This window comes from Siniperca chuatsi, linkage group LG19 (genome assembly GCF_020085105.1).
Source record: "Siniperca chuatsi isolate FFG_IHB_CAS linkage group LG19, ASM2008510v1, whole genome shotgun sequence".
Lineage (NCBI taxonomy): Eukaryota > Metazoa > Chordata > Actinopteri > Centrarchiformes > Sinipercidae > Siniperca > Siniperca chuatsi.
The window spans coordinates 20,263,654-20,287,088 of NC_058060.1; the positions used below are offsets into that span (position 1 = coordinate 20,263,654).

At 39.1% G+C, this 23,435-nt stretch overlaps 1 protein-coding gene across 1 annotated transcript; it reads left to right on the plus strand.

Moving 5' to 3' along the window:
• The first annotated feature begins 627 nt into the window (after positions 1–627).
• Positions 628–7,486, plus strand: LOC122866807 (carbonic anhydrase 1). Its single transcript, XM_044176948.1, has 7 exons — positions 628–831; positions 1,088–1,285; positions 2,975–3,093; positions 3,630–3,722; positions 3,894–3,956; positions 4,046–4,201; positions 5,878–7,486. The coding sequence occupies exons 1-7, from the start codon at positions 798–800 to the stop codon at positions 5,995–5,997; spliced, it is 783 nt and encodes a 260-aa protein (XP_044032883.1). The 5' UTR covers positions 628–797; the 3' UTR covers positions 5,998–7,486.
• The last annotated feature ends 15,949 nt before the right edge of the window (positions 7,487–23,435 follow it).

Consider the following 23,435-nt stretch of genomic DNA (forward strand, 5'->3'; position numbering starts at 1 on the left):
TATAGGAAATAATAATTCATTTGATTGTTTTTATTAGTTCGGAGTTCCAACTTGAGGTCTCGTCCAAATTTCCTGAAACTCTGCAAATACCCATTAGCAAGAGTCCAGAGTGCAGCAGCTGACTCCAATCTATATCAATCAATAGACTACAATTGATTGATGTTACATTGTTATTAAAATGACAACCCATGTTTGTTAATATTTTCATTCAAACACCCCCCTCGGTGACCCAATAAGCAACAATGGTGCTTATTGATATTTTGTAATAACGTTTTTATAATGATGAGTCCCGTCTACCGTGCACTTTTCAGTTTTTGCGTGGTAGTTCGTTCTATGTCACAGCTGAAGCCCACTTTCAGTTAGAAGGTGACAATATCAATCGCTGTCGCGTAACTCCGTTACTTCCTGACGTGAGAGGCAAGTTTAACCCATTAGCTGAAAGGTGAGAATACGCTCGGCACGTTGATAGAGGGATATTATCCAGCTCATCATACGAGAGAGAGAGAGAGAGAGAGAGAGAGAGAGAGAGAGAGAGAGAGAGAGAGAGAGAGAGAGAGAGAGAGAGAGACATAGATCCTCATTGATCCATAATGTTGCAGTGTTACGGCGCATCTAAACTCCTCCCGGTCATTGCGCGGACATCATGTGGCCAACAACAGCCTGACAGATTCACCGCTCACAGGGGACCCTATATAAGCTCCGCAGCTGTCAGGTGGAGGACACTGGCTGCTTTGCGCTGGGGGACGACTCGCTTTAGGGATTACAGCTCCAGATACTCATAGATCCAAAGTGTAACAATGTCTCATTCTTGGGGATACGCAGCAGACAACGGTGAGGCGCTCATTGCATGTACATGCTATAATGCAGGGGTGACATTACTGAGAGGAATGATAAAACCAGTCATACCAGCAGGCAGTGTGCTGAATGAATGGAAGCACGGGTCACTGCAGAGATTTTTTAATTCTGCGCATTTGGAGGGTTTACGCATGTTTTAAGCACCTCACCGTCCCCAAATGCGCAATTCGTTTAATTCAAAAAACATACAAATATTCTAATAATCACAACTTTTTCATTATATCATTTTTAGGACCCGACAAATGGGCTGATAAATTCTCTATTGCCAATGGACCCCGCCAGTCTCCCATTGACATCGTACCTGGCGAAGCATCATACGACGCGGAGCTGAAGCCGCTCAACCTGAAGTACGACCCCTCCAACTGCCTTGATATTCTCAACAACGGACATTCCTTCCAAGTGACCTTCGTAGATGACACCGACAGCTCAAGTTAGTGTGGCATTAATGTTGTATGAATGCAGGCTTGATATCAACGCTCCAGAATCTGATTAATTTGAATTGTTGTATATTTCGTCTAAACCTGGAGAAAACACATTCTTTTCCGATATTTCCAATTATTATTGCAGTGTTTGTAGATATAATAGAGGAGCTATACGATTATTGGACTCATAGGTTTGCAAACAAGGACAATCAAGCTGCTGCTGCTGATTTACAGGATGCAGTAACCTCCAAAATGCGGCATCTAGGTTTAATGCATGGCTGCTGTGTGTTAGCTCTGCAGCCCACACATTTTCTCAACTTTAAGATTATAGAAGTCAGGCTTGTTAATATTATATTAATATTTATATTGATGCATGAGTCATGCACCCTAGTTGGGCTTTGAAAATTGGAATCAAACAGACAAACATGTATAGGCTATTCTTATTTGATTTTATTAGATTATTTTTGGTGTTTTTTACATTCATTTTTTAATAAAAGAAATGTTGGTGAATAGGCTGCAGGGGTTCCATTCAAAAGCTACGCACAAAGCATGCATATACTAATTGAATTGGTAATGTAACCCCTGGTAAACCTTTCCCACGCCATCTCTTTTCTGCTGGCAGTGAGGTCAAAAGCACAAAAAAGGAAGGTTACTCAGCAAACAAACCCTGGCTTGGTCGACTATTTATCATATAGAAGACGCTTGATTTTTTTTCATTTGGGTTTTGTGTTTGTTTGTTTGTTTTTCTCTATTTTGTTTAATTGCATTTCCATTCATATAAGATTTTATTTCAGAAAGAGTCTAGGAACAATTGCTTGTGCTTCTTTTATGTTTTATGTTTTATTGATTCTGAGGATTTTGGATTGGTTGGCTGATCTGATATAGGATAATGATGAATATGGTTACATAATCAACAAAATCACATGGATTATTTCTAGTGGACTCAAATCAAGATGAAAAAACAAAAGCACGTTCCCTAAGAATATGAGCTAGATGAGTTAGAGCCTCTTAATTCTTCCTTGGTATTTCACTGCACTTATTTTCCACCCTGCCCTTCTAAATAAAGGACAAGCCTGCAGGCCATCGTCATACATCATGTCATGCATCATGTGTGTGCACAGTGGAAAAGATGAATATCACAGCCTCTTTATTTGTTTTCAGTAATCACTTTAAGTCCCACACACCCTCAAATTGCTCCAAGACCAGTTCTGCGCCAACTTATGATTTGAGGCCGACTACTACGACAAATATCTTGTTTGGATAGTGTGTGTGTGTGTGTGTGTGTGTGTGTGTGTCAGCATTTCGTAACATAGCACCAGAAATAGAACAATATACAGGATTATCTGCTACTGCATCAACTACTTTGTATACTGTAAACAGATACATTATGTAACATTGGAAGGAGATCTGATGTTAACAATACCTGGACATCGTTTCGGGCTAATTGTAACCCTCAATTTGACCAGAGCTTACACAACAGGAACTGAGTCTGCTTCCATGAAATAGGAAGTCTGCTAGGGTGTTTACGTGGTGTGTGTGTATACACTCACATCGTATTCATCTTCTTAACCTGTTCCTTGTGTTTTTCTGCTCAGAAAACATTTCCTTCCATATAGGATGTTCACAACAGTCTTACTGCAGCACTGCCCATGCTTAGTGTGGGATGAACTGATGGGAGATGTGTGTTTGTTGTGCAGCTCTGAGAGACGGACCGATCTCAGGGATCTACAGGCTCAAGCAGTTTCATTTCCACTGGGGAGCTTCTGATGACAAGGGCTCTGAACACACTGTGGCCGGGACCAAGTTTCCTGCTGAGGTAAGGATAATCTGAGCCATTATGACGATCATAATACTGAGATAGTTTCTGACAGATTGATGTTGACATGCAGTCACAAGGAGAAAAGGGCAGATGAGAGTTTTAAATTTTTATTTGTATTGTTATTGTAGGTTGTTAACATTTCTAAAGTGCAAAGCTGCTCCGTGGGAAGAAATAATCTCATTGGTTGGGTTAAACCATAATGGGTGGAGAAAAATCATTTATGTGGTTGTTCTTCATTTATTTTATAAACAAGTTTCCAATATGTTGAGTCAAGTTATTGTCCTACAACATTATGTTTTTATCCCCACCACTATCTTGATCAAAAAGCATTTTTGAAGCAAAATAAACTCCATCCCATTTTCTTTTCAGTTCAATACCTACCGTTACATAGAAACTCCAGGTTTATTTACGTTAATTAAATGGTCCAGTCATCAGATCAGAAATGACAGGATTTCAACAGTTCTAAAATTGGATCACAGGTATAAGATTGCTTTTGGCTTTGTTTTTTATTTATCTCTTTCATTTATTCCCAGCTCCATCTGGTGCATTGGAACACCAAATACGCAAGTTTTGCTGAGGCTGCTAACCAGCCTGATGGGCTCGCTGTTGTTGGAGTATTCCTGCAGGTCAGTAGCAACAGTTAAAGCATGTTGTTCAGTAAAACAGAAACCTGCATAACACACTGCATATCTTTGTTTTCATTCACCACAATGCACAGTTTGGTTACTGCAATGGATAGTACTGTTTGCGGATTATCATATAATTAACCTTCAACACTGTGTGTATCGTTTTTTTAGATTGGTGATGAAAATGCCAGTCTCCAGAAGGTTCTTGACGCCTTTGATGTCATCAGGGCCAAAGTATGTATCTATAAAAACCATATTCTCTTGCATGTGATTATTTGACTGAACGGTTCTTCATTGTATGTTATTTTCTTTGTTGTTTTCAGGGAAAGCAGACCTCTTTTGCTGACTTTGACCCTGCTACCTTGCTCCCTGGTTGCCTAGACTACTGGACATATGAAGGCTCTCTGACCACACCCCCTCTGCTGGAGAGTGTTACCTGGATTGTCTGCAAAGAGCCAATCAGTGTCAGCTCTGTCCAGGTATGGCTGCTCACAGAGCCCATTCAACAGTGGCAGAAGGATTGGCTGCGTGCCCACGGTCTAGAATAGCCCTGTCTGCAAATCCCCTCTTGCACTACGATCTAAATCAAGGGCTTAATTGTTCAGATTAGCTGCACAGCTGAAACAAGAAGAAGAAACCTCTGTAATGAGAGGAAAAGCATGTAGCAGCCTATTTCACGTTCAAAATGAAAAAAAGACACTTGGCCAACCAAGAGAACAGGAGCAAATAAAGGTGCACACAGTTACTGGCAATGTTGCTTCTGAGTCACAGGAAATGTTCTTCCCACATATGCACCACATTCTGTAGGTGAAGAGACATAGCTTCACTGAGTAAACACAGTAGACATCATAACTGCATTTGCTAAGTATTTACTTCTAAAATTACACCCAATCTTACCGCTGAACTGTATATTTGACTTCTAACCACCCATTAATCTAAACTAACAGCCGCTCTAGGTAGGTTTGTCCTTGTGGTTGGACATGTAGGCCATGTGAAAATTAGCACTGCCTGGTCAAATGTTTATTTCATGGCGCCAAGTAGGTGTCTCAAGGGTAAACATACAAATCATGTGGACATAACCTTTAGACTTAGTGCCATATAAGGCTGGCCAAGCAGGTAATGGCAAAGTAGTAATTCCTAAATATGAAAAAAAAAGTTATAAAGTAATACATGTATTAGTTAATGTTTTCTTATTAGCTAATAGTGAATAGTAACTCACTGTGTACATTATACTCAAGTGGCTGAAGCAGTGCAACCACCATTAACCAGAGTTAATGACAAATCCCTTAAATAGGTCACCTGACACCATCCTCTAGCCACCGACTGATTTGTCTTGCTCTGTCTGGGAAATACACTTATTTGCTTTCTTAGCGAGAGTTAGGTGAGAAGATCTGAGAAGAACGCCAGTAGCCAGTTACAGAAAAACCTCTAAAGCTTTGTGTAATCAGTACAAAAGCCAAAGTGTAAAGTTGCTGTTTTATCTCACAGCATCAGCATTCGGCCAGGAAATAGTCCTGCACATAACACCCCCCTAAAAATTGCTGGACTGGAGTAGTTTTACACTGTGGTGTTGCTACTTCTACTTAAAAGAGTAATTTAACATTTGCTTTCTTGCTGAGAGTTAGATGAGAAAATCGATACCTCTCTCATGTCTGTATGCTAAATATGAAGCTACGTCCAGGAGATGCAGCCTTAAGCTTAGCATGCAGACTTGAAGCAGTAAATAACCACAATTTCTTTTTACACTTAGTTTTTGTACAGATTAAACAAACCAGATATAACATTTTAATTGGTGAGCTTCAGAGGTACTGGTAGGCGGCTTTTGTTACCGTTGGACAGAACCATGCTAGCTTTTTCTTCCTGTTTACAGTCTTTATGCTAAGCTAAGCTAACCAGCTGCAGGCTGTAGCCTCATATTTAGTGTACAGACATGAGAGTGGTATCGATCTTCTAATCCAACTCTTGGCAAGAATATTTCCAAAAATGTCAAATAATGCCTTTAAGCATTAACAATACCACTGCTAAGCTTAATTCCTCAGTACACGATCTAAATTCAAGTCGGTGACTCAGTGGCGAGACTTGATGTGTTTTGTGAGTGACAGTCACAGGAGGTCAGCAGGAAGGACTAACGTGACCGTCTTCTCCCTTTTCACAGATGGCCAAATTCCGCAGCCTGCTCTTCTCTGCTGAGGGTGAGGCCGAATGCTGCATGGTGGACAACTACCGCCCTCCCCAGCCACTCAAGGGTCGCTCTGTCCGTGCTTCCTTCCAGTAATAGCCCCTCCCCCTCTTTTACCCTTTCTGCCCTGTTGCCCTCTCCCTTCCCCCTCCCTTTAGTCAGACACCCAGTTACCTCACTAGCAGTGAGCCACAAAGCACACATATCTCTGTCCATCCAATTTTTAAAACAAATTTAATTCCTGTGGCCCATTGCTTTTAACGCTGGGTAGTCTAACTGTGAGATGAAGCACTTGCAAGATTTGCATCTCTTTTTGTATGTGTGTAATAAGCCAGCAAAGATGCCCTGTCATAATTTAATTTATAAAACAAACACTTCATAGTGGCTGTGACACGTTTACTCGGATTAAGAATCTGGTGCCAATGTTTTTAGAGACATTACACCGGTGTGCGCAGGTCTTCTTTGTGTCGCCTGACAAACACCACAAGGATGGAAAAAGAAGATGAATTATAGTCAAAATGGTGCTCTCCAGCCAGCAGGAAGCAGAAAGCACAAGCTAGTTGTAGTAGGCAGGAGGAGGATGAAACTATAGCACCATCTGTGACGAGGGTAAGACGCAGATAAAAAGATGCACACACAGACACACAGGACACACACACTCCCACTGCCAGTCTGTCTGTAATCTCTGACCGACTGCCAGCCTCTGCATCACAGCAGCTTAATGAAACGCTGCAGCCGCCTCCATCACAACCGATTGACTCAGAAAATCCCCCTCTGGCATGTACACGCACACAAAATCGCACACACAGTCTCATGCAGACATGATGCCTATAGGCACTGACCTGCTTATTGATTTGAATTCAGTGTAAAGCAACAAAGGACATGAGGACAGACTGCTGCTAGTGTTAGCTACTGAGCATAATGACAATACAGCTTAATCTTTAAATCTTTCATGTGTTTGTCATCCCATGTTGTGGTTTTATTATTATTATGGATTACGTCTCTTTCTTTTTGTTTGACAGCTTATGCTAAATAAGTCTTAAGTCTTCCTAAATTATGTTTTGTAACCAAAAGGTTATCCACATTGTTGATGCCCTGATAATACAGCAATAGAGAGGAATGAGCCTCCTTTTCAGAATGAAATGTAACGTGTAGAGAAAATCCCTTCATGTGTTGTTTTGAAACCTCAGTGTGTCAAGTGCTAAAGCTTAAAACGCACAATCGTCTTTTAGGCGATGCCATAGTGGCTAATGCACAAAGCCAAGGAAGAAATGACCCTGCCAAGGAAGCCAAGGAAGAAAAGAATCTGCCAACAGATAAGATTATAGTGTCAGCCTGGTGTCAGGCCCTGTGTAGGAAAATAATTAACAAAAGACCATGTGAGACCATGTCAACTCCTGTATGCATTTCTGAAACAATAAAGAAGTCTGACAAAAGCGATTTATTTCCAGAAAGATTGTAATTAACATAAAAAAGCAAAACGCCTTATGCCAATCACAGTTAGGGGCCGTCCTATGAGTATGTCTTGTCATTCTATTTTGGAAGTGGACGTTTTACTAGTTGAATAAATATATTTTATGACTAACAAGTGTCAAGTGTTTTATCTGTTTTGCTTCTTTCTATATAATAAGCAAATTCTCCATATCAGTTGCTGTATAGTGATGTTTTTTTGTTTTTATTTTTTTCCCCATTATCAGCTTTTATGAGATCTATATGCTATTTGAGTTAATTAGACTTTTAAGTCTTCTGTGGCTTGCAGGCTCTGAGCTGTTCTTGAAAATTCCCCTTAGTGACTCAATTTTCACCTGTCAAAACCTGGAACCCAACAGGATTAGAATTACACAATCCAAAATGACATGCTGGTCAAAAACCAATGTGTAACTTGATTGCTTTATTTATACTATTTCTAAATATTTTTTCTTCTTGGTTGTTTTTTTAGCATGTATTTTAATGGTTTGGAAATTTCCCTGGAAATGTCCTTGCATTTTACTGTACCACATTGTGGCTTTATGACATAGTGTTAACAAACCATTTTCACATGCTGACTGGTGAGATGAGCCTCTCATCTTATCTCAAAGGTTGAGAAATACCTTACAAGGTCTCCAAAGATGGACATGAGGTCAAACTTCCTGGAAGTGCATGTCATTATTAACAAAGAAATTAGATTTTATCAAACTTCCTATGCACTTGTAAACAGTCATGTGGCTGTGAGTGTGCAATATGCAGTGGTGGAGGACCATTCTTGCAATGAGTCAGATGAGAAGGGCAGGGGCATCATATTTAACAGACAGATATGAGAGGAGCTCCAGTTGTTGAGATTTTGTACTTGTGAAGAAGAATAACTGTATCCCTAACTGTAATCCAAAGTACTCCACCTTCTGCATTAGGGAAGGTGTATTTTCCTGCATTGGAGTGGAGCTGCTACCTAATCCTACAGCTATGCATAACTGAGTTTAGAGACTGAGACTGAGACTGAGACAGGGTTAAGTCGGAAAAATCCTCCAAAAAATCCACAATATACCTTTTCCTCATGATATTTGAACTTCTTGTAGTGATTAAGAATTATGACTGCCAACACCGATCAGATGGTAGGTGATGGGTGATGATCTCCTATCACCATGTATGGGCCAGAAGACACTGCAAGCTGCTGTGTACTCAAGATTTTAATCAGCAGAGGCATTTCACCCACAGTGAAATGCAAGCAACACTTAACTTCTCACCTCTCTTATAAACCCTTGACAGGAAGATGAGACGAATTTTAATCAACAGAGCTTTTATACCTCCTCTGCTTGAGAGTGGGTGTTACCTAGTTTTTTCAGCTTTTGAGGCTCTGTGGAGGAATGTGTGTGTCTATTATGTGCAGTAAAAGTTGGCTTGACCACACAGAGCTCTTGTCCCCAGTACATCCTCAGTCCCCAGTGTGCCCTCAGTCCCCACAATGTAGCATGTGTCCTACAAAATATCAATAGAAATAAGAGCTATCGACTGCTGAAATGTCTGTCTGACTACCCCAGTCAGAATCAATAACGAATTGAATAATTAAAAAAACTCTTTGATGCAAACCAGAATGGAAAAGTTTGTTTAGGTTCACATGTGATTGCTAATGGTGGCATTAGGAAAAGTGACTAGTCACCCCAAAAGGTCAGCTATTTTGGTGGCAGCAGGAGACAACAGGAGCTGTGATGTCTGGATTCCTTCTGTGGTCAAACCAGTTATAAACCCATGTATAAACAATGAGCACCAGTTCATTTTGTAATGTCAGGCTTGTGAAGTATGAGGAACTTCTGGCAATCAGATGTACTGTAAGTTGAGTTGTTTCCTGTAATTATATGTTTGCTAAACCCTGCATGCTCCCCGTTAGATTTGCTGTCAAGTTCTCACATGGCACATATGCAGTTTACAGTGATAACAGTGGCAGATTTACCACTCAAAATTCATAGTAATTTTTTACACAATTGGACTTTGATTTCAGCCAGAGGTAGGCAAAAGGAGGCTTCTCATTCCTAGCTGGCAACCATCATTTTTAACCACCTGAAATGACAACTGTCTACCTAGCTAATTAAGCTAACATTAGCTCCATCAGTTGGTTGAAAATGCCATCTTTGACTGAGTATATAATGTAATTTTAAAACGACAATCTTGTAAAAGGGGTCTTAAGTTGATGGCTACATACATGATATCGTTCTTTTAATGTAACCTGAAACAAACTGCTGCTTGGCCTTGGAAGTAATGATCGGTTACCACTGTAGTAAGCTAGCATCCAGATATGCGGCATACATTAGAGCAGATAAACACAGTTTAATCCATTCCTAACACTTTTACTCATGTTTTTGTTTTTGGGAAGACTAGGGAAAAAACACCATCCTCAAACTCTTTATTGCTCTCAGCCCCATATACACCGATTAAACATGGAGAAATCCAAATCCAATCCAACATTCAATCCAACATTATCTACACAAACTAACTGAACTAAAGGTGTGAATAAAACTGAAGATGATTTATCATCCTCCTGCTGTTTAAAAAACACTGGCAGTGATCACCTGTATCCCTTATTGCCATGTCAGTACAGCTCCCTATTTCCATGGTCTTGTTATTTCACCAGTGCTGCCTTTGTATTGTATCTTTTCATCTCACTTGGTGTTGTGACAGCTGGGTGAGAGGAAAGATCCTGCTGGGTGCCATCATGTAACACAGATGTGGCCACACTTATTTGCATGTTTGGTCTCCCAGAACACATGCTTTGATAAACTGATGAGAATATAACACAAGGCCTGGTCATAGTCTGCAGCAGTGCCTGTCAAAGTCAGAAACTTCACTGTCAGATTTATATTAGTCACACTGGGCTGAGCTTAAATTGATTTTATTGAACATATAAGGTGATGGCAAACAAATCAGGGCTAATTCTTTATGGTCAGTGCAGAACAAGTGATATGACACACACCACAGTCAGCATGTCACACATTTTTCCCCCCAGGCTCCTGACCAGTGGTGCGGCTTGTTGCATAATCAAACGTGGCAGGCGGGTGACATATATTAAGGAGACAGGAGCTACGCACACATCCATAATCTGAGAGAAGAGAGTGTGAAGGAGTCCAGAGGAGAAGGCCGTCTAAATGCACACCACTGCAGTATACAGTCATTAGATCTGGTGATGCACTTCTGTGTGATTAACAACCAGAGGGAAATCTAACCTCTGCTCAAGGACAGTTCAAGGAAGGGATGCATCAACCTACTGTAAAGATGCAATGTTACTTAATCTTATTCAGTGAGGATGGTAAACACTTTTCTAACAATTCTGATGTTTCTGTGACTTGTATTTTACAAAGTCAAACAAGTATTTGAGGTAGAAATTGTAAAATGACTGTTTAAGAAAGGATCTCACCACAGTTTCCATTTAGTATTCTTGAGTATTCAATCATATCCCATGATCTTCATCATTAAATGCTGTTTGCTAGTTGTCATGGAAATGTAGATGTTCAAATGTTCATTTTTCTGAGGATTTTAAGGACTTCTCGCAACAACAGATACTAAAAGGACAATGTGGGGAGATTGTTTTCTCACCTGCTGTTTCCAGGGTCAATAATTAACTTTAAAACTCAGTAAAACTATTGATCGATTTGTGAATTTATTAGGGAATCAAGATCAACACAAGTCAAGGGTGGGGTCATTGTCTTGTCTGTGTCGAGTCTGGGGTCCCTTCAGGACAGGATGATTAACATCACACAATTGGTATTGATGTGGTTGTATGTTCTCGCAGTGGAGGTAATGTCAACAACCTCTTTTTTAAGAGGGGAATTTTTGATTAACACTCCTGATACTTTGTCTTCCACAGGATGCTTGCAATTCTACAATATTCCATTGCATGAAGGGTTTAGTCTGTACCTTCTGATGTACAACAATGAGTTTCACCACTTGAGGTTGTATTATTAATAAATGCAGTACTGCAGGGACATAAGTCAGGGTTGGACGAATCTGACTTGGTCACCTTGCCATAGGTCCTCCAAATTAAATGCCGAAAGTTTTATTTTGCCCATGCCCTCTAGAACAACGCATAAAAGCGTTTTCTGATCTGACACCCCTATAACCAGTATGATGGTATTTTGTTGCCAAATTTTTTGTAATTTGGTAGGAATATGTGTTTTTGAAGGTACAGTATACATATTATGTGTACTGATGGATCACGTGGTGTTGATCAATCATTTCTTTTCAATGAGGTCATGTGACAGAACATCTGTGGCTGCTTAAGGTAAGACGATAAAATTTTGCAGTAAAATCATTCAAAGGGCAGAAGTTATTGTTTTGATTTTTGCTCATGTTTGGTCCAGTGATTCACTTTTTGTAGGAGTGTGTGTTTTGCACTCCATGAGTCTTTAGATCAGGGAAAAGAGAACTACAGAGAGGAGGAAATTATATAAAAAAAAGAGATGTTGTGGAAAGTTAAGTTGGTTTAAAACAGGATGGAAGGAAGATTGTTAGGTGGATATATGGGAGTTCCACGTGCAGTCTTGTTCCTTATCCTGAATGTGGTGCCTTCAGCTATCAGTGTGAATCCATGTTGTTTCCTGCTATTCGCCTTTACTTTTGAAAACATTTTTTAAACGATAAAGTAGAAAAGCAATATGAATAACATATTCATTTCATATCTGTTTTTGTAGCAAAACTCCTCGTGCCCACATGTGCAAAATCTAGAAGTCATCAGTTCAAAGATAGTATTCAGGAAGTTTTCCACTTAGCACTAAGTATTTTCAAACTGTGAGCAAGAATGGCCTCACGTAAACATTTCTATAGCAAATTTCCTCTGTAATTTCCTGCCCTCAGTCTTCATTGCCTTTTTCGTAAACATCCACTTCTCAAGATGAGTGTTTCACTGACACATCTAGAAGCTCTGAAGTCCACTGTGTGATTCATTTTATTGTCCATTATTGTTTGATTAGGAAATAAATCTTGCAACACACATTGGCCTTTAACCTGACAATATGACGCATGAGGTAGATGTAATTTAAACAAATGTATTCAATCTCATGGCCTAATCCTTTGTATAAAGCACATGCTACTGTGTACTTTATTTCCCGGACATGCAAGTATTAGCAAACACTGACTCTGTGTGTGACTCTGAAACCTCTACAGGCAAAGTCACTATGCAATTCAATCAATAAACTGAAACTAAAATAAAATAATTTAGGAGTTATGTGTGAAACTAAATATCGTTTACTGTGTATATTTTTTGAGAAATTGTATAAATTCATCAAAAATGTATTCATAAATACAAAGATTTATTGCTGTGGTTGCAACCAAGACACTTTGAGACAACAGGATATTTGCCTCAAACATCAACAACAGTGTTTTCACATGTTAATCCATGGGGATTGAAACTGGTGGCCAGAAAACATGCTCTCTGTCAATAAACAAAGTAAAAATGCAAATATTCATGAAGTGGAACCACTCTGTTTAGTTTCTCATGAGGAAAAGCAAATAAACACTTAACATTTTTTTATTTTGTCCATTAACTGAAATCCAGATTTAGCCTCAATATTAATCATCTCCCATTTTTTCTCTTATCCGACTGTATTCAAATCAAGTAGGTCTACTGTTTTGTTAAAAATAGTATCTTGAATTGATTCCTATACCAAAATAGCACAGTGTGAAGCTGTGTCTTGCAAATGGAGCAATAAAAACATTAGGGGGGGAAAAACTGTGACACTCTTGATCACACACAGCTTTTTAGTGAGTATAAATAGATGAAAAAACAAAACACAACACCTGACAAGTCTGTTTTCCTGCTGACCGTTAATATGATTCTGCATTACGTATGACAAGTCCACATACTGAAGCTCTAACTTTAATGAGATCATGGGATAATCCCTGTTAACAGCAAGGTCATGCTACTGCTGAACCAAACTGTCTCTGACAATTACACTGTGGGTCATTACAGACTGTTATACTGACATTTGGAGCATTCACTGACACACTATTCAGCATCTGTTTTTATGTTATTAACTAATCATTCCTGCCATGGTCAGGCTGGAAAATGATGACTGTGCATTTTGTGTGTGGGCTTGCTGCTGAAGTCTGTTTTAAACCCATAATCCACAAGATGCTTATTCATTTTGATGACATCATTGGGCACTGCATTTCATACGCTTAGTCCAATAGCATTGAAAGTGGGAACACTGTTCAATCCAACAATGTTTAAAATGTTAAGTCTATAGTTTTGGCACAGAGATGCCCACTTCTCTTTGCAGAACATGCATGTGCTTCTTCTGAGTGTTAAATCAGTTTTTCTTTCTCTTCTGTTTTTTTACTTTGGACAATCTTTTCAGCTATGGTGGCTGTTGCTGCTCATGCCAACTACCCACTTCTTTTTTGTAATTCCAAGGAAACAGGAACCCGCAATACATCAGGTACACTAGCATGCAGGTCAACTTTGTAAGCCAATGTAGTTCTTCCAAGCAGTCAGTCTGACAGCAACATTTTAGGAAATCAATTTCTCTGAAAGATTCTTTTTTTTTTCAGCTTTTTTTGCTGAAAAATATCCACTCTCTGAGCATGACATATTATTAATTGTTGAACATTAAATCTATAAACACAATACACCTACAGTGTTTACTACCCTGCACATTTAAAAATATGCCTTTCATGGTCATAAACATACTATTTAGCAGTATCTCTGGCTTGGTTGCACATTCCACTGAACACAATTAGCAGAGTGGGAAGCCAGTGAGGGATGTCTCTGCACTAGTAACTCATACTGGTCTGTTGATGCACCTGCATGGATGAGGGTATGAACTTTCATGCACTTTACACCCTCTCAATGACTCTCAGATGAAAAGGAGCAGCTGCGTCGCTTCCGATACACATGGTTGCACTCTTTCCAGGCCAACAAGGAACACAATGTGGGGGAACTTGTCTCGGATGCTAATTGTTCTTGCACTGTATTTCATCCACGTCTTGCTAACAAATTGAACCTGTTCCACTGGATGTTATAACTGTCATTTATCTTTGTGAAGCATGGTTGTCCTCAAGACTTCAGAAGAAACAACCCTGTTTCTGCCATGATATTGGTTCCTTTTAAATGTTTGATGTTAAGATATCAGACTTTGTGGAACCGTGCACATGAACACTTTCCTTCTTATGTTCTCAGTTTTTTCTGGATTTTCAAGTTGAACTGTCATTGTGGGCATAAAAATCATAACTATAATCCCTTAGTCAGAAAGCCTAGTAGCTGAGTTTGAGTGTGAGATCCTGCAGCAGACACAGTTCATGCGAAAGCCATATGACATAACACAAAGTATCGATCATGTGCTGTTTGGCGTGAGGTCCCTCTTGCTTATATCTCCTGACTAACATGTCAGTATTTTCTACTGATAAAAGAGAAAGGGGGGCTGATAGCGGAGGGGTGTGTCGCCTTCGGAGGCCGCCCCACATGCCTTGTATAGCTCAGGAATAACCTTATCTAGGTCACCTACACAGAACCTCACCACCTCCTGCTCTGCTGGCCATGCTGATAAGATGAATGAGTCTATTCAGTGAGGCTATCAGGCTGGCAGTTTGCTTAGTGAGAGTGAGCCAAACCTGTACCAGTCCCAGCCATTTCTTTGTCCATTTAATTGTTCGCTTCTTGACTCTCTTTCTTTCGCTCTTTGTCCCTCACTTTTTCTCACACACAGAAGGAGACAAACTTGTTGAGGTGGAGAGATGTTTTGCCTGAATAGACAACAACAGTCAGTCATTCATTTTCTCAGACCTTCCTTCCTTTTTTCCCCAGTCACTCAGCTGAAAAAATCTTGTCAATTCAATTCAGTTCAATTCAGTAGGCTTTCTTTGCATGGGAAACAGATGTTAACATTGCCAAAGCAAGTGTGAAATAAAAATATATACATAAACTGAAGAAATGTGCTATTAAAATGTACACAATTAAGTAAGATACAATAATAATTAAAATTGTGGACTTGCAGTTTAAAAATACAAATACAAATAAGTGAAAACTATGTAAACACTGCAACATTTTTTTATGAATGTGTGTGTGTGTCTAGGTCACTCATTGTCCGTCAGGTTGTGGCATGGTGATATGTATTGGGCAGCAAGATATTCCCTGTCTCCTTCTCCTAGGAGTATTTTTAATTTTTAGAGGCCATTTAGCTCTTTGAAATCTGAGATTACAGAGTTGAACTTGTTAAAGTAAATGTTTCTTATTTCGTTGAATGTTTTACATTGTAGGAGGAAGTGCATTTCTGTCTCAGCCTCACCTGTCGAACAGTGACCACATAATCTGTTCTCTTTTGGTTGCCATGATTTTTTGTGTCTTCCTTTTTTTCAATTCATTATCTTTTTTGGGGCCAGATAACATTGTGATCTACATTGGCTTTTAGTTTCTTCTTTCCAATGTTCCAAATAGGTTTCTTTACATTGTGTTATAATTTGGTTTACTCTGATTGGTGTTTGGAAAGCAGTGTTGTTGTGAGGCTGGTCAGAGTGTGTCTGAAAGGGGGCAGTTAGTCTCAGCAACAACTGACATGTGGTTCTTGTCTTCTTCTTGTTCTTCTTCATGTCACTGCTGTTATCCACTGATTCCCCCCCACCACCACCTTTCATTGCTCCTGACCACAGTCAAATGAATCCAGCCATGGACCAGATTTCTGTTCATGCTCCTGTGCTCTCTCTCTCTGGTATGCTGGCTAGCATTACCAATGGGAGTAAGGTTTCCTGTAGAGCTGCAGGAGGTCATGTCTCTCACATTACCACCTGTTAGCTAGTGAAGGTAGAGAAGTGCAGCAATGTGACGATGTTACGGCAACATTTGCTGTTCAGTAGGTAGGGGAGGAAATTCCTTCAATGTAAAAAGCAAAGATCATGCCTTCAATAGACCAACTTAGCCTAAATAGCTTCAATAAGAGCCTCTAAAGGTAAGGAAATGTGTGCTGCAACATCGGGTGATAAGGCGATAAAGTGCAACAGCAGTGGCCCTCATCAGCTTTCAAACAGGTTCGAGATTGCAGACATTCTAGAGGGCCCACAACAGGTGATACACATCACACACATGAAGCACAGCCCTGTGCGTCCCACACAAACGCTAAAGGGCACCTTGTGCGTCTGCATACAACGCTGAGGGGCCTGACAAAACGTTGGTATTTGAAGCCCTGGGAATGAGAATGGGCTGGTAAGCCAGATGGGTACATAAAGACAAGCACATACAGCACATACAAAATGCACAGAGATTGGGAGCAAATGGGGGGATCAATAGGGGCCCACAACTCCTTTTTTTGCTGGGGCCCCCTAGCAGATTAATCCAACCATGACTGCTGCAGCAAGTGAGGAAGCCATAGCCTAGTAATGACTGAGTTAAATATTACAGTATGTATGTATGTATTTATGCTTATGTGTATGAATTCAACAGTTAGGTCAGGACCGTGCAGTTACCTCAAAATAATGCACACCCTTCGGCCACTCAGAATCGAGTAGCTTCCATGGTGCTGATGTAATGGTTGGTAGATGTAAAATCTATCAAAAAAATGCTGTCTGCAAAACTTTCAACTATAATTTAGAATTTAACAAAATAAATTCTTAAATCAACTTACTAGCTTTGTTCGGAACTGTATAATTTAAGGATTTTCATTCCATTCTCACTCTGGTGTTGGATCTACACTCCTCTAGTAGTGTTCAAAATACCAAATATATAACTATAAGATCAAGAAGAAGCCCAAGAAAACAAGTTAGTTTTCGGATGATTTTTAAAAAGCACTTATTTCTCTGAGACGTTGCAGGAGACTGTTCCAAAGTCGAAAGGCAACAGGTGATTAGAGACGGGCTTCGTGCTTTGTGAATTATTTTGTAATGATAAACTATATTAGTAGTGGTGACATCTACATTACCTTGACATTACCAGTGGTGACATCTACATTACCATTACCATTTACTCTTCCAAAATTAAACTTAATTTTTTATCTTTTTTCAACACTGAATCTAATAACACAGATATTTTACTATTTAAAGTGTCCATTGGTCAATCTCAGGCAACTTTATTAATTTTTTTTCAAGGTTTCTAAGCGGAAGATGGTTGCATTTTTCTCAGTCTTGTTACCAAAACTCATGTGCCATTTAAAAAGCATTTTTAAAAGCATGTCAACTAATTCCTTTGTTTTCCCTCACAAGAAAGTGTTTATGCTAATAGCTTGAGGACACTGAGCACATTCTAGGGATTTACCAAAAATGTTTATTATTAAAGTAAACAAATAACATCTAAGAACTCATTTAGGTAACAGGAGAGTACGTTGAGATTGACCTTCTCAGTCATAGTTACAATATTATCAAATACACCGAAAAAAAATGAGAGAACTTGCTTTTGGCCTTCAGAAGATCCAGATGATGCAACTTCCTGTTGAACATGAGACTTGTGGAATGTTCCAAATTTGGTTGGTGGAATGTTTTAGGGTAACGGGACCTAGCGTAAACCTGGGGGCACGACTAAAATGTGTATTTTAACTAAAATATTATGGATTTCTTGAGAACAAAAATATTTAAAGCATAGATGTTATATGGAGTCATACAACAATGCAAAAAAAAAAAAGATTTCTGAAGGATTTTAATCATTAACGTCATACACATTAACGTGTATAATGTTACTGACAATCTCAATATGTTTGCTAAGTTAGCTGTTTGTTGAAAGAAAGAAAGACCTATTGGAAGAACTGTGCATTTCCTTGTTTCTCACGATAGGGGTGGGCTCTCCAACTTTCTGGTGATATGCTGCCCCTAATTTGTTTGGAGCATGATTGGACAGGTGGCCAATTCTGACATATAGCTCCTTTAATGCAAATCTCACTCAGACACTGTGACTCATTAAGTGTTCATCAGTATCACAAACTGAAACCTTTGAGGAAGTTGGGTATTTGTTCTCAGCCATGTGGGCACAGTGGGTTTCACGTTAAATATGGCATCAGCAGAGATAAGGTTCTTGTTAAATGCACTGAAACTGACATTCACTCTTCAACTGAAGATGGAAGCTACTGAGGTGAATTTGGCATCTGAAATATTGCTTAAATTCTTGAATGTTCACCCACACAAAGTGAGTAGGTGGGAAGCAGACGAGCATTGTGTGATGTTGTTTGAATTGTTTGGATTTATGGAGGACAAGAAATAAAGGGTCTTTAAAAGGGAGCAATCTTGCAAGTGTGAAAAAAAATGCATCAGATACGATGCTTCAGGGGGTGCGGTTGCCTTTTGTCTGCTCCAGACTACTGGCACCATATGTCGGTTCTCTGATAGCACACAGTTACTCTGATAACATACTGTACTCTGATAACATACTGTACTTTTTGAGGAGACTACGAGAGGGCAAATGACCACCCAAATATACAGTAACTTCTAGATGCAATCTTTAAGACTGTGAAAAAAGTTGAAAATGTCCCCAAATGTGCTTTATTTTGTTTTACTTTATTTATTTGACATCTAAATTATTATTTTGCCTCTGATACATGACCGATTTTTAAGCTATTTTGTGGTCCTGAACCACATACATATAAAGGAACAATAACAATAAAACAATCTTACTACAAGGTCCATTTAGTAGCTGTTTTGGAGAACTTCAGACGCATCTCATTAAGTAGATGGAGTTTACCAAGTTCTCAACTTTAAGACAGCATGGACGAGAAATCCTTAAACTGACAAGAAAAATGGAAATTTTAACTTTCCATGACAACCTGCCACACTTCATTTGCTGAGGAAGAGCACATAATATGCTTTACATAGGCAAAGAAAAGCATTAGAATGACATTCAAAACAATAAGCAATAAAAACCAGAGAAAAATCTATGAAAAATAAAATTTATTTTAAAATGAGAAAGCATTTTTGGTGCAATGCAAATATTTACACTCTTCTTAAAAATTTGCCTTGCATTGGTTATAAAACAGTGTCTGAAGTATATGCTCACACCACAAGAGATACTGCAGCATGTCTGTGCAGTCTAGCAAAAACCGAATGCAACTGAAGTGTCATCTACCACAGTGCCTCGCCTCCAGGCCCAGTGGCTGTACAAGAGAATACGAAATGACAGCTTCGTTGTAAATCCGACAAATAGCTAAACACGAAGAAGACCTCGGGGGTCAAGGCTGCAAATCTGTGGGATGGTGATGCAAGAATGTTTGTGTGTATGTGTGTGTAGATGGGAGACAGAAAAAGAGGCAGAAGTAGAGAGATAGATAAACAAAGATTGCTCACAGTAGTATGCATGGACACGTTCCAAAGTGAGTGTTGTTGAGCGGTCATTACAGCTGTTTCACCAGATGGACATAACCTCTCTTGCTGTCCTGAGCAGGTGTATTGTTAAATTTATTCTGAGATACTGCACAGCAGCCTGATGCAGTGACTTACTGTTGACACCAAGTCAAGCATATTTTTCCACATATGCTCTACCTTTTACCGTAGAATTTGTTTTCCAAACTTTAATACACAGGATCTCTTATGCACAAAGGTTTTGCAAAATGAGCATCAACAGTTTGCTAAATGCTAATGTAAATTTTTCTACCATTTAAGCAATAGCCTATGTGACAATAGCTTCAAATGGACATGTTTTAGTCAATCTATCAAGTTTATCTGTCAAATGTAATCATATCAGGTACAATCACAGTGAAATGTAAGTAATGCAAGAAGGTGTTCACTGACAATTAAAGGCGTCCTTTGGAGTTTATGACCACTAGTGGCGATATGGAGTAATGTTTTGATGAGCGGGCTCTCATTTTGTTTGTATCGCACATTCTTCTAGCACATGCACAGGGATGCACATGCATGCACATGTACACATTTCTGCAGAAGGAGGCAATGTAGCATGTGTATAGCCATAACACATTTTTAGGATCTTACCTCAGCTGGAAACACCTTATCACTTAGCTGTGCCTGCATATCAAATTGCCTAATGCAATGAGGGAAAAAAAGGGATTTACCTCAAAGATTGGCTACATCTAATAAACTGTCAAATGAAATGGAGATGTGTGCCAAAAACTGTAGCAAAGCTCCAGCAAAAGGTGGAGAAGAAGACTGCTAGTCCATGTAAACAATGCAGGTTTCAAAATATTCAAAACAATCTGCCTTTCATATGTTTGATGCAGAAGGAAATGTTTGTTTGGCCACAAGGATACACTGAATGTTAATGTCACTGGCAAACTTCAAAAACTGTCCAACTGTATCTTTTAAGATTTGGCAATAAAACAAATGAGTTAGGTTACAAGAAGTGTTCATTTTAAGGTTTAATTATGGTTTAAAGAAGAATAAACTTCCTCAGACTGCCTGTTTCTACTTTTCAGCATCATTCTTTGCGTTCACATGGCATATTGTTTGTATTTTGAGATATGATTCTCACTTCACAAATTTCACGAGGCTACATTCGGGATGTCACTACCCTGCTCATGAACCATACAAAAACCTCACTTGGACAAAAAGTAGAGAAGAGATGCTTGAAAATGGCCTCATCAAAAATTATGTAACAACAGAACAACAGAACTGTGTCTCCCCTCTGCTGCTTTAATGAGTGGGTCTAATCTCTTTGCAGATAATGATGATTGCAGTCAATTATCAGCTGTACTACACAGAGGCATCAGGAAGCAGGTTGGGCTGGGTGCATAAGCCTGCTGACCTGAATTCAGCATTTGGATGCTAATTCTTTGACAGACACACACACACACACACACACACACACATACACACACACACACAGTGCTCCGGGGTTCTCAGCAGCAACAAAAGCTCATATCTCAGCACAAAATAGTGTTTGATGTTATGAGCAATTTTTGTATGATGTATTTAGCATTCACTCATGGCCAATTCATTAATGGACAGCAGACTTATTTTGCTTGACATTTCTCTGACCTACACATCTGATGTTGCCACAACAGCCTCCTTATCTACGCAGCTCAAAAACCAGACACTGACTGCATCTCAGTGTTAGCAAAGCTAACACAAATGCCTGAAGTAAAAACAGACTGATTGCCATCACACTTCCTCCCCAGTGAGCTCTGGAACAAGTATGAGGGGTCTCCTTATGTAACCAGACACAATCTGTCTGGCACCCACATATCAACCTAAACTGATGTACCATGAGAGATGAGGGAACAGGTTAGTCCAAAAGAAAGACAGTGGTGTCCATGGATAATGATCACACATTTATCTGTATGTACATCACACAGTGCAAGGAGTGGCCATCAGAGTTTATAGGTTCATGGGATGTAGAGACATGTATATATAGGGGGTGGACAAAAAGAAGAAACACTATAAACAACATTTAAATCTGAAATACCTGATAAAGAGTAAAGCTGAAAAGTGTCCAGTGCTTGGGAGTAAGGCTTAGCAGATCAGAATTTACTGTTTTTGCCACAAAATTTAAAAATGATTGTATTAGACCTTCAGCATTTTAATTGTATCTGTCTCTTGTAATTTTTGACAGTAATATTGGTTTATGTCAAAATATCTAAAAATGCTCAGGTTGACCATTTGTCACTTATATATTGTCCAAGTGTATTTTTCTATGTTAAAATGTAAAATTACTTGAAGAGCAGTAAAGCATTGTTTCCTTCAGCAAGTCAATAAAGGTGCATATACATAATGAACATCCAATAAATACGGGAAAACTTGTTCTTACCCCCAACCGGCTAAATAGTTGTTTTAGAGGCTAATATTTTGAGTCACAACAAAACTCTGTTTTCAGGTTTACAGGGATTATGTCAGCCCGCTTCCTTCCTTCTTCTTCTCAAACTACCAGCATTTTCATTAAGATGATTATGAATGAACAAAGGTCTGCATTTATCAATAATTAACACAGCTTTAATTGTGTTAATTCAAAAGTGGTTTGCACCTGAGGCTTAGTTATGGTTCTTGGGAATTTACAGCACTGCTGAATATTTCTTTAAGAAACAATGAAAACCATTGTAAAAACATGCTGAGCTGGTGAGTGTGTCATTCTCACTTATGTGTCGAGATCGCAGCCTTAGAAAGTAGATCTCATTATCTTAATATAGCACACAACAGCTTTAATCCAAAGCCTTGTTACAAACGTACAGTCACTGGCTGCATACTCACTGACCATTAAATATCTGAAGCAGACAGGTTTAATAAGATTTCAATTTTCACATCAGTCTAAACCTGATTCTGTTGGTCAAACAGGTCTTTGGCTTTGGCATTCCCCAAAGACCTCTGACCAAGCCTTTCAGCAAGCATGCATATCAGGCTGAAAATGAAAAAATCTGGGGGTGTGGAGTTAGAACGAAGTGAGCTTACCAGAACTCTGAATGAAGAATGAATGTTCTTTCACTTGGAGTAAAAGTTAATGACCAGTATGTTATTATTGTATTTTGTTCAATCTCTCTGTCTCATGTCCTTAACATGGCGATAGAAGCTTTAATGCATTGTTTCCAAATGCACAAAGAGGATAAGCATATTAAAGTATTGCAGGGATCAGCACGGGCAACAATCAGTCATGACCTTATGCATCCATTTATCAAGGATCACCTCTGCCTTTAAACAACAGGTTATGCCCTTTCACCACAATGCTTCTTTTGCCACATCATGTTAATGCTAATAGTAATGCAGAACGGCTACTACTACACCCAAATGAGTAGCTTGCAGTGGTGGTTAGCAGGTACAGTACCAAGCCCTGTGAAGATAAGATATGGTGAAACTTTATCGATCTATGTCAGGAAATTAGGTCATTGCAGCAGTAAAGGCAGTGAGGAAACTAGAGTACACAAAGTGCATAAAAAAGCAATAAAAAGAGAATCAACGCTAAAAATAGCATCTTATGTTTGGGGGGTTATGGAAACCACAAACCAAGAAGCATGGATAATGTATGGATTTCCTTACATTATCACTGTTAAATGTTATTTATCTGATTCCTAACTTACAGTTAAGGTGGATTCATTTGTGTATTAGTGTCATGCAAATTGACTCAGTGGCTTAAATACATATGATGTACATATGTTAAAGTTTAGAATGATACTCCACCCAAAATCTATTCTTTGAACGTCATAAAATTTAAATAAAGTTTGCTTTTG